This window comes from Babylonia areolata, chromosome 19 (genome assembly GCF_041734735.1).
Source record: "Babylonia areolata isolate BAREFJ2019XMU chromosome 19, ASM4173473v1, whole genome shotgun sequence".
Classification (NCBI taxonomy): Eukaryota; Metazoa; Mollusca; class Gastropoda; order Neogastropoda; family Buccinidae; genus Babylonia; species Babylonia areolata.
In genome coordinates this window covers 47,222,222-47,234,721 of record NC_134894.1, presented here as the reverse complement: position 1 = coordinate 47,234,721, position 12,500 = coordinate 47,222,222, and the positions used below count along the sequence as shown (strand labels likewise).

At 42.3% G+C, this 12,500-nt stretch overlaps 1 protein-coding gene and 2 pseudogenes across 1 annotated transcript in view; 2 read left to right on the top strand and 1 right to left on the bottom strand.

Moving 5' to 3' along the window:
- The window catches only part of LOC143294188 (QRFP-like peptide receptor), a 174,700-nt pseudogene that overhangs the window by 24,511 nt on the left and 137,689 nt on the right, over window positions 1–12,500 (bottom strand).
- On the top strand, window positions 4,669–7,362 carry LOC143293957 (3-[(3aS,4S,7aS)-7a-methyl-1,5-dioxo-octahydro-1H-inden-4-yl]propanoyl:CoA ligase-like; annotated as a pseudogene).
- LOC143294338 (3-[(3aS,4S,7aS)-7a-methyl-1,5-dioxo-octahydro-1H-inden-4-yl]propanoyl:CoA ligase-like) overlaps window positions 9,477–12,500 on the top strand; it is a 3,990-nt gene continuing 966 nt past the window's right edge. Inside the window, exons 1-2 of the mRNA XM_076605790.1 lie at window positions 9,477–9,527; window positions 11,513–12,500. The exon at window positions 11,513–12,500 is cut by the window's right edge and continues 966 nt beyond it. Of these exons, the coding sequence (XP_076461905.1) occupies window positions 11,535–12,500 (966 nt within the window). The 5' untranslated portion in view covers window positions 9,477–9,527; window positions 11,513–11,534. The remainder of the gene's footprint in view (window positions 9,528–11,512) is intronic.

The following is a 12,500-nucleotide window of genomic DNA, read 5'->3' as shown; positions in this document are numbered from 1 at the left end:
GTCGATTTTTAAATGATTTTAGGAACTCGTGTGTGCTTTGTTTTACCGAATCCTGGTTTAGTGAGAAAGTGTCGAATGAATGTGTTGCGATTGATGGTTTTAACACTCCGTACAGAATGGACAGAGACTGCAAGAAAATGGCGAAGAAAATGGGTGGTGGCGTGTGCCTGTATGTCAATGAGAAGTGGTGTGACAGTGCGAATGTGTGTGTGAAGAAGCAACTGTGTACACAGGAACTTGAACTCATATCAGTGTCGCTGAGGCCTCGATACCTGCCACGTGAGTTCGGCCGAATTTTTGTGACTGTTGTGTACGCCCCAGTCTTTGACCAGGCATCTGCTGCACGTGCAGGAAGGACGATCGCAGGTGTTGTTCGCGACCTTCAACTCATCTCTGCCGACGCCCCGTGTTTTATTGTTGGAGATTTTAATCACTGTGATTTAAAGAAAGCCTTACCTTCTTTTAAACAATATGTTACCTGCCGGACCCGACTGGACAGGACAATCAGTCTGTGTTATGGGAACATTCCTAATGCCTACAAATCTGTTCCCCTTGCATCAGTGGGTGTATCTGATCATGATGTTGTTCATTTAATCCCAGCCTACAGACCAAAGATACAGCCAGAGCCGATTGTGAAAAAGAGTGTGAAAGTTTGGACGTCAGAGAGTGTAGATGAACTGAGAGGATGTTTTGATTCTACTGATTGGAGTGTGTTGACTGACCCATGTGAGAATGTTCATGAAGCAGCTGATGTTGTTACATCTTATATCAGTTTCTGTGAAGACATGATAATTCCAACAAAAATAATTAAAATTTTCCCCAACAGCAAACCATGGATCTCAAAGTCTCTCAAAACAATTTTAAACGAGAAAAAGGTAGCGTTTCAGTCAGGGAACAAGAAGGATAGGAAACTGATACAAAAGAAGCTTAGAGGTGAATTACGAAGGGGGCAGAGGGAATTCAAATCAAAAGTAGAGCAACAATTTCAGACAGGAAAAATGACAGATGCATGGGATGGGTTAAAAATAACCACTGGAGAAACGAAAAGGAAAACAGTAGCTTGTAAAATGAAAAAGGATGAACAGGTTGATTTTTCAAATAAACTGAATGATTTCTACTGTCGCTTTGAAAGGAATGATCTGGGCAGGGAACTGGATAGTGTTATCTCACAGTTGCAGGAAAAGATCAAAGATAGGAACACAGGTGAAGACTTTGAGATCGATGCAAAAGTTGTTGAATCTTTATTTTTAAAATTGAATGTCACGAAGGCAATTGGCCCCGACAATATCTGCGGAAAATGACTGAAAACATGTGCTTCCCAGTTGTGTGACGTGTTCTGTAAAATTTTCAACTGGTCTCTGAAGGATGCTCTGTCCCCAGCATCTGGAAAAAATCTACTATCTGTCCTATCCCCAAGAAAAAGAACCCAGCCGCACTAAATGATTACCGTCCTGACTTCAGTAGTGATGAAATGCTTTGAAAAAATTATTCTCTGACATCTTCTTTCTTTCACTGAACAGCAGCTTGACTCTCTTCAGTTTGCTTATAAAGCACACAGAAGTACTGATGATGCTATCCTAACTCTCCTTCATAATGCTTTCCTTCATTTAAATAACACGGGATCTTTTGTTCGTATCTTTTTTGTTGACTTCTCTTCTGCTTTTAACACAATACAACCTCATCTCCTTGCCCTCAAACTGCTAGGCATGGATGTTGATTCGAAGCTTACTCTTTGGATAGTAAGTTTTCTTCTTAATAGAACTCAGTCCGTCCGCTTTCATTCTGCCCACTCTTCTCTAAAATCTACTTCTACTGGAGCACCCCAAGGTACAGTGCTGTCCCCTTTCTTTTTACACTGTACACAAATGACTGCAGAGGCACGGAGGAAACTCCTGTCATAAAATATTCTGATGATTCAGCAATTGAAGATCTGTCCAACTCTGATGCTATTTATTTCAGTGAAATTAAAATGTTCTGTTCCTGGTGTGAGAAAAACTATCTGGATCACAACGTATTGAAAACAAAAGAAATGTTAATAGATTTTCGGGAAGACCCCTTGCCTGTAGCTAACCTTGTTACTGATGATCAAACAGTGGAGAGGGTCAATGAATATAGATATTTAGGGACCATGTTAGACAATAAGCTGATTTTGACAGAAATGTTGATTCCATTCATAAGAAATGTCAATCTAGAATTTTTTGTTTACAGAAGCTTAGAAATGTTGGTATAAATTCAAATATTCTTCAAAGTTATTATCGATGTTGTATCGAGTCCGTGCTTACAGTTTCATTTATGTGCTGGTATGGAAGTTTGGGAGTGAGGAGTAAGCGTGTTTTGAACGATGTCATGAGTGTATGCAGTAAAATTGTGGGAGTGAAACAAGCTAGTATGCAAGAGCTGTATGAAAGTCGAGTGGTTAAAAAAAGCAGGCAGATAGCAACTGATGACACCCATATTTTAGCAAAGTATTATGAGCTATTGCCATCAGGACGACGCTACAGAACTTTTAAGTTGAAATCAAGAGCTCTGAAGACTTTTATTCCACGTTCAATCCACCTTTTAAATTCTTGAGAACTGCGTGTGTGTGTGTGTGTGTGCGCGCGCGCACTCTCATGTGAGACGCGTGAAAGTCCGTGCATGATAGGCTGTACCTTGTTCTAGTTGTGGTGTGTGTGTGTGTGTGTGTGTGTGTGTGTGTGTGTGTGTGTGTGTGTGTGTGTGTGTGTGTTTACTGAGCTTAAAACGTGACAATTGGTTATAATGAATGTGCAATATGTAGGAAGAATAATGTGCAATATGCAGGATGAATGTACAATGGAATATGTCTAATGCAAACGTCCATATTCTAAATATATTTCTGTTTAATAATTACGATGTAATAATTAATTGCAATGTTTTTAAAAGCGAATATGTGAAATGCTTTTATTTGAGAACATATGTTTATTACTCTTGTTTAATCAAGTTATCCGCGTGTGTGGGGTGGGTAGAGGGGTGTGGGGGTGCGGGTGTGTGCTGATTATCTGGTTGTGGTTTTCCGCAATTCATCTTTATTCTTATCTTATCTGTCTATTATAATCAATGTGCAGTATAGTAGGCTATGTTTATAATTATATTCAAATAATGTTTCTTCATTTTTTTCTGTTTTTACATTAAGAATACTAGTTATTACCTGCAGTGTGTGGATGTATGTATGAAACGATGTATGTGATATTTTTCACATTTGTACCTTCGTAATATTTGTAGGGGCTGTTGTTGGCTTTTACAGTTATGGTCCCCATGTTGTTTACTTGTCTATGTTGTGCTAATGCACCTGACCAAATTTCTCCAGTTGGAGATAATAAATTTATTCTTATCTTATCTTATCTTATGTGAATGTAAAAACTGAACAAGCATTAGCAACAACAACAACAAAAACACAACAACAACAAAAAAACCCAACAACAATGGATTAAAGAAACCAAAAACGAATAAAGTACAAAGGTGGGGGATGGGGGGGGGGGTGCGAAGGGGGGTGGGGTGGTGGGTATTCATACTGAAACTGAAGAAGGATGTGCAAAAAAGAGCGAATATGTTACTTTTCTATATCTTTTACTTTGATTACAGTTCTTTGCTTTGTAGCCACTCAGCTAGTCATACATAGAAACAGATGGGCGGACAGAGAGAGAGGCAGACAGACATAACAGACAGATCAACAGATATCTTTCTTTGCTCGCTTGTTTCACCGTTTTGCAAAGTGAGGGGAAAACAAACCAATGTTTTCGAATCAAACCGAACATGACGCGACAAGAACACGCGAATGCGATGCAATAATCCATCACCTACCCCATTAGACCGGCTCGCCCCCTCACCAGACTTAATGCCCATCCCCTTCGTCAAACTCCTAAGAGCACGGTCCTTGGCCTGATTGTTTCACTTCTACGAAACTATTGCCATGTTATGACTAGAGACGAAGACATTAACACACAGCATCAGCGAACTGAATGGAGAGTTTCCAGTCATTTCCGTTCGCCCACGCGCAGAATGGAAATGCAGCCTTGGATTGAATAAATGAAGTGTGTGACGTGTGTACACGGTGAAGCATGCTGCTTTGCTTGCTTGCTTGCTTACTTGCTTCCATCTCGAACCTTTTTCCTTGGGAGATATATCCCTTCGATCGAAATGTACCATAAAAAAAAGTATTTTTTGGGGTGTACATATTATATTTCAAAACACAACTGTTTTCAGTCAGAATGGAAAGCGCCATGGTATAATGATGTTATGGAATCTAACATTTAACTGAAAAGAAGTAGTTTAATCTTTCCAGAGAGAGAGAGAGAGAGCGAGAGAGACAGGAACACATACATACATACACCCGTCTCCCCACCACCACAACAACGCCCCCTTGACACCCCCCCTAACCCCACTTCGCACCCCCCCATTCCCCCCTCATCGCCCCACTCCCCCCCCCCCCACACACACACACACATACAAACACAAAGGGGAGAGAGGGAGTGACAGAAACCTTTGAGAGGTATCCATTAACCTCGAAGACTTAAAGGAATCAATCCCAGTGGCAGCCCATTAAGTTCCTGTCGAGAAGTCTTATGCCAGGACGGGAACGTCCCAGCTGAATCCCCTGGGAATCAGGGAATCAGCCAAATCCTTCCAGACTGGTCATTCCGGTCGAAAATGAGGCCTGCCTGGGGACGCTCCAGTCGATGGAAGAGTAAACCTATGGGGTTTTTCACAGGTAGTCACACTCTACACCAGCGCGTCAACTTTCGAGCTGGCATTTTTCAGGAGATTAACGGGGTCGAGAGAGAAGCTATCAAGGACAACAACAGCTACTCGACATTTCCTATTGCAGTAACCGGAACACCGCCTAGCGATCATCAGACGAACATTAAACGGCGTTCGTAGACATCAAACAACATAAAACAAAGGAAGAAAAGCAAAAAAAAAAAAAAATAGTGGGGTAGTTTTTTGCGATAAAAAAAGGACAACAAAAACGATTCAGGTTGATTCTCTCTTTCAGCTCAAACGTATTCGTTTTGAAAAAAAAAGTTTTGTTATCTAGAATTTCCTTTACAGAAATTTGCACCACGGCATCATGACTTTGAAACACCAACACTTAAAAGACTGAAATTATGTACACCAACCAGACTTGAAACCATTTCAGTTTAGTTCCCTGAATCTCTAAATCTTACTGATCAGTTCAAAATCCCCATTCAAATCCTGAATCTCGATTTCCTTTTCCACTTACAACAAACTTAGATTGTGTGCCTTGAAGTTTCGGTTCCTCTTTTGACTCGTTGTTATGGAATTGCAGACTTGTTTTATGTCTGTATCTTCGCACAACTCCCACACATCAAGTGTATAAAAAGGCTGTTTACTTCGTACAAGTTACCTTGATTTTTAGTATTCAAACAGTCTTGTCTCCATTATAATAGCCTATCTGCCCAGCAATGACCCGAGGAAATAGGTTGGGTGATGAACATCGTAACGGACTATTTTTGTGTTCCCAACTTCTTCAACCCTTGTGAGAGCCTGGGTTACAGACAAGAAGAAATGAATTGATCGGACTTTTCACTTTATTCATTTTATCTTATATATTTTCATTTTATGTTTTACTGTTCTTTTCCAATTTCATTGTATGTGATGCTTACATTTCATGCCACTGTACTTTCAGATTGATATGATTCATTTGTTTTTTATGAATAGGTCAAGGAAAAAGCCAACTGGATGGCATCCACCGTGCCCCAGATTGATTGCAGCACTGGGCGCAGGAGAAACCTAACTATGCAGCCTTCATTTTCAGAGACAAGATTCAGCGGCGCAATGTGCTAACCTAGGCTACTCTCTACACGCTGGCTGGTCGTTTTGCTGCCGACATGAGGAGCAAGGGGATAGAAAAACAGCATCTGGTGATCAACACTCTGCCCAACAGTCCAGAGAGGGTGGTGTGTGAGGCAGGCATCTGGATGGCTGGAGCAGTATCTGTCAATGGTCAGTGTGTGATGACTGATGGGTCAGACTTGTTGAACACGATCACCCAGTCTCGTGCCCCTGCCATTCTCGTGGATCCTGACGTCACAGGAAGTCCTTGGAGCGTGCTGAAGAATCACGTGGTCTTGGATGATGGAGAGCACGTGACGTCTTTGAAACTGGCCTGTCTAAAGATGGTGATCTTTGTTCGACGTGTGGAAAATGAGGAGAGGGGTGATTTCATTGGGCAGCTGAAGTCACAGAAAGAATGGTTTCAAGGAAAGGATGTCAAACCTGAAGATGTCTTCAGCGTCTTCACCACGTTCTACAGGTTTCTCTAAACTGGGCATCAAAACACAGGGACCTTTCATTAGATATCTAGTAGGTACTTTTAAGAAGATTTTGGAGGAGTCAGGAACAGTAGAGAAGAGTCAGCTCAACATAGCGCTAATGGGGTGGGTGGGTGGCAGCCTCGTCTACAATGTCGCACCAGGTGCTACCCGCGTCACTTGCGACATGAGAGCAGGGGATCCTGATGACATGGTTCAGTTTCTCTGGAACTGTATCCAGGAGGAAAAGTGCAACACAGCCAACTTTCCTCCCACGTATCTACCCAAATTAGCTGAAATGGCAGACATGATGTGCTCTCCACATCAACTGGATTCACTGATACTGGGTGGGCTCCCAATCCAGCAGTCCATGGTAAAGAAAGGACTCAAGGTGGCCCATAACGTCTGCGTTCTTTATGGAGCAACTGACTTTGGGTCTTTAACTGCCACAGTGGTGACTGACAGCCAGACCTTCACTGACCATGCCTCAGGACAGGCATTCGCAAATATTGAACTAAAGATTGTCAGCTTGAAGGACGAGTCGATACCATGTGCCACTGATCAGGTCGGTCACATCCTTGTCAAGGGACCCAACATGATGAAAGGCTACCTCAACAATCCCAAGGCCACGGCTGACGCCTTCACTGAAGATGGCTTCTTTCGAACCGGGGACTTGGGCCGACTGGATGAACGAGGTCATCTGATTGTTGATGGAAGAGGAAGTGATGCCATCATGAGAGGCATCTACATCTTCTACCCGACGTGGATCGAGATTCGTCTCCAGGAATGCCCTGCAGTTGCCAATGTTGTCATCGTCAGAGTGCCTGATGCCGATGTGAATGAAGAGCTGTGTGCCTGTGTGGTACTGAAGTCAGATGACGTGTCCATACAGCAGGTCCGTCAGTTTGCTGAAGGAATTTTTGTGTCGAAGGATGATCCACTGTCAGCCTGTCCTCGGTACTTTTTGAGGTTCGAGTCATTGCCTGAGACTGATACGGGAAAACTCCAGCGGAAAGTTATCAAGACACAAGCTGCTCAGCAACTTGGGCTGATTTCTGCATCAGACTGATGGCACACGCGAACTAACGAAACAAGGACATCAATTCAATAGAACGGGAAGCATAAAACAAAAGACAAAGTGTTGAACAAAGAAGACAAGATTGAGAGGAAGTAGGGCAAGGAGGAAATGATGATGGTGATAAAAATGAACTGGTAGGAGGAAGGGAAAGCATGAATGAATCACTTGGCTTTGAGTAAAGTCCTCGACGATGTTTGTATACTCATTTGATAGATTTCTGCTTAATCAGACAAAAAAAAAATTCACTTGGAAGTCTTGTCCCATGTATCAAAAATCCCTGAATTCCAATCGTGGTCGCGATTCTACTGAAAACGCAACGTTTAGAGTTGTACCCTGGTTGTATTGAGTAGGTCCTACCAAATTTTCAATTTCACGGCAGATGCCTCGTGTTTGCTTGCCTGAAAGAGGGCAATAGATTAAACAGCCACACCAAACTTCAAAGCAATATCTCAAATAGTTCTTTTTATTTTTTTATTCATTTTATTTTATTTTATTTTTTTTTTCATCTTCTTATTGAGTTGAATTTTTAACAACAAATTGAGAAGCTGTCCGCTTCATACTGCATCTTCTGCTCTGTGCTGGTGTTGAGTGCGCAGTCATCAGCAAACAAGAAGCCTCCGATGACAGTCTCTTTCACCTTTCTAACAGCCTGCAGGTGCCTAAGGTTGAACAATCTTCCGTCAGTTCTGTACCTGACGTGAATTCCTTCTTTGTAGTCATGGAAGGCATTGGTCAGCATGGCAGAGAACAGTTTTGTTTTGTTTTTATTGTTTTATTTTCATATGAGTGCCACTCCAATGACCTAACAGTACAGTGTGAAACGGAATACGAACAGTGCAGAAATCCCTTCCTTTCCCCTACCTGCCTTCAAATCGTGGTGCTGTGTGATTTCTTGACAATCTTTTTTTCCGCCTGTTTTATAATTGGTTTCTGAGCCTTTGAATTGCAATATAGGCCTATTTGATCTGCTTACGTTAATTTACAGCCATATTTTGGAAATGAATTTTAAAACATAATTTTCATTTAAGTATTCTACAGCCTAGGAAACGAATTTGATGACTGCCTATGCATGCGAGCACGCACGCACGCATGCACGTATGTGTGTGTGTGTATGTGTGTATGTGTGTGTGTGTGAAAGAGAGAGGGAGAGAGAGAAAGAGAGAGTAAAGAACATGTTGTAATGCGAATCGCCACTACCAGGCTGAGCTGTATTCAATGTAAAAGATTTATTTTGTTTGGAAAGTGCAGTAGAGCGTCAAGACATATGGTAGATTTCTGGCCACGTTTTTATGAATGAACAAAAGGTATCAAAATAATAGCCCACGTAAAAGCAGAGAACATGATAATTTTTTTTGACGGGTCTGTTGCACTGATTGGTTGAGAGTCGAAATATCCGCGACCTATTTTTTGGTCAGACCAGAAGCAGACGTCGGCAAACTTTTGTGCAATATTGCACTTGCTATGGCGAAGTTAATAGCGAGAATTGTTTTATAGGACAACACTTTTGTTGCCATTGTTTTTTTCCAGTGTGCCAAGTGCGTGTTGCACATGGGAACCTCGGTTTATCGTCTCATCCAAATGACAAAATGCCCAGTTTGATTTTCCAGTTGAACTTGGGAGAAAGGGCAAGATCGGGATTCGAACCCACACCTTTACGGACACTGTATTGGCAGATCAGCGTTTTAACCATTCTGCCTCCTTGCTCCATAAGAGATATCCAACAGAATCAGTTAATCATTTCTTGACTCGTTATTATGGACATGCAGACTTGTCTCTACACGTGTATGTCTCTCTTACACACCACGTGCTCGTTACATTAAGTCGGTATTCATTTTGTAGACACACACACACACACACACACACACACCACGCGCACACATACATTCACACACACACACACACACACACACACACACACACACACACACGCACGCACACGCACACACACACACACCATACACATGTGTGTGCGCGTGCACGCACACACCTTTAGGAAGTCTCGACATCTGTTCACCAATTTGTCACGTGTCTGCAATAAAACTACTCTAGAATGTATAAAACTGAAGCTGATAACACAAGTCCATGCACATCCAGAAGTGCTGTCGTCCCTTCTGTCACCTGACTGGTTTCCACTTTTGTGTCCGGCAGATTCACAGGTTTGTAAATGACGAGTTTTTACCTTCCTTCCTCTGTGGTTGCTGTTGTCCTCTCTCTCTCTCTCTCTCTCTCTCTCTCTCTCTCTCTCTCTCTCTCTCTCTCTCTCTCATTGTCATCCGTTACTTCCTTCATTTTCTTTTTTTTTCTTCCTATCTTTGAAGTTGTATCTGCTTATTGTTGTTTTTTTCTTTTTGTTTTTCTTTTCTCTCAAACTGCATTAATCTATTTATCTATCTATCTATCTATCTATCTATTAAAATTTGATCTATTCATTCACTTATTTACTTGTATATTTGATTATTTAATTGTTTTGTTTATTCATTATCATTCGTTCAACTACTTATGTCTCTTAAGGAAAAGTTTTAATGTCAAATAACTTATAAATGACGGTTTTTCATCAAATGTTTAAATCAGACATTGTTCTGAAAGAAGAAAGAAGGCATTTATGGTACCCAATGTAACTTTTGTAATGAAAAATAACATTTTATTGAGCATTTCTCTTCAAACTATTAAATAGACAAAGGGCATATTGGTCAGTAGATTTTGAAATATCAGGAAGAAAAAAGGGTCTATTATCTAATAATATGAATTGAGAATAAAGTTGGTTTCAACAGGAACAATTATGGACTAAAGACAGACAGACAAACACGTTATATGACATCATAATGCTTGTTTGTCCTTCAGAGTCAAAAGAAAGCAGCCTGTGTGATCAATGAGAGCACAAGTGTCTCTGTAGTCCAGATTAAAACACATGGGCACCCACAGGTGTCACAGCAGTAGTTTTCTGCTCATCTTCACAACCCCATGTTTACTTATCACTCCTCATCAATGGTCGTGGTCTCCACCAGCTCTGGTGCTGAAGTCAGAAACCACTATGAGCTTGTCAGATGCAGGTGTGGCACGTAGTAGAGTGTCCAAGTCAACAAGAAAGTGTGCCTGGTGCATGACTCAAGGGTAAGTCGAGCTTCACTGATTGCAGTGATGTCAACAATATATTTCAACAATTTTTTGTCAAAAGATACCTGTTCCTTTCATAGACCTGGAGACCGTTTTTCGATCCCCTAGGGTTCGTATGTTCCAAGTACCAGTGATTTATTTCCTCTTTCCCCAACTGATTCAACCACAAATGGGTAAATCTGTGAGCAGCGGAAAGCTGGCCAGAATGAGGACAGCAGCGGAAAGCTGGCCAGAATGAGGACAGGCTTCATTACGGCTCTCTTTCCTAGGTCTTTCCCTTGATAGGTTAAGGTGTTAGAGTGAGCAGTGCTGTCCTAAAGAGGCTGCTCAGTTACCTGGAATGCTGCCGAAGTTTTCCACTGTCATGCATTGAGAATGACGACCACCGGTCTTCAGGCCGCCCACTTACATGCTTGTGACCAGAACTTTCAAGGACTTTTGGGGGTTGTGCAGAGTAGCACAGACACATGTGTGAGGTTGTCTTATGTGGAATAACCATTGAATGGGGGCATTCCACTCCCTCGGCAGAAGGAACCTTGACCCAGTGGCACGGGGTAACGTTATACCTGGAGACTCCTCCTGTTGCAGTGGATGTCCAGGAATTCTTTGTGTTTAGTCATGCTCTTAGCGTTCCGCAACATCTGCTGGAGTCGCCTTTCTGACCGTTCTACCTAACTGGCAGTTTCATCTGCCAACGGAGCTAATCTTCGCATGTAAAGGTAGACAAATCCTAACTCACCGATGGTTTCAGACCTATCATCTATCTTCACCAACGTTTGCTGCACAGACAATACTTAATATTAAAAGACAAGTATGTGTGTAGAAACAAATGGTACATCTTGCATAACTTCAGGTCATTGTTTTCTCCAATTGTTTCATTTTCTTTTGTTCGTTTTGTATTTCGCGACAAGTTTCTCTGTTTACTGTTCTTTTCCATTTTCATTGTCGGTGATGATTACAAGTGCATGTATGCTAATGCGCTTTCAGATTGGTAATACTATACATTGTTTCCCTTTTGTACCAATAGGTCAAAAGTAAACGTCAACCACATGGCTTCCACCATGCCCAAGATTGAAACCTTACCAGGCCTTTTGCAGCACTGGGCGCAGGAGAAACCTGACTCTGCAGCCTTCATCTTCAGAGACAAGAATCAGCAGCGCAATGTGCTAACCTGGGCCACTCTCTACACACTGGCTGGTCGTTTTGCTGCCGACCTGAGGAACAAGGGGATAGAAAAACAGCATCTAGTGATCAACACTCTGCCCAACAGTCCAGAGAGGGTGGTGTGTGAGGCAGGCATCTGGATGGCTGGAGCAGTATCTGTCAATGGTCAGTGTGTGATGACTGATGGGTCAGACTTGTTGAACACGATCACCCAGTCTCGTGCCCCTGCCATTCTCGTGGATCCTGACGTCACAGGAAGTCCTTGGAGCGTGCTGAAGAATCACGTGGTCTTGGATGATGGAGAGCACGTGACGTCTTCGAAACTGGCCTGTCTAAAGATGGTGATCTTTGTTCGACGTGTGGAAAATGAGGAGAAAGGGGATTTCATTGGGCAGCTGAAGTCACAGAAAGAATGGTTTCAAGCAAAAGATGTCAAACCTGAAGATGTCTTCAGCGTCTTCACCACGTCTGGTTCCACAGGTTTCTCTAAACTGGTCATCCGAACACAGGGACCTTTCATTAAATATCTAGTAGGTACTTTTAAGAAGATTTTGGAGGAGTCGGGAACAGTAGGGAAGAGTCAGCTCAGCATAGCGCCAATGGGGTGGGTGGGTGGCAGCCTCGTCTACAATGTCGCACCAGGTGCTACCCGCGTCACTTGTGACATGAGAGCAGGCAATCCTGATGACATGGCTCAGTTTCTCTGGAACTGTATCCAAGAGGAAAAGTGCAACATAGCCATCCTTTCACCCACCTATCTACCCAAATTAGCTGAAATAGCAGACATGACGTGCTCTCCACATCAACTGGATTCAATGATGCTGGGTGGGCTCCCAATTCAGCAGTCCATG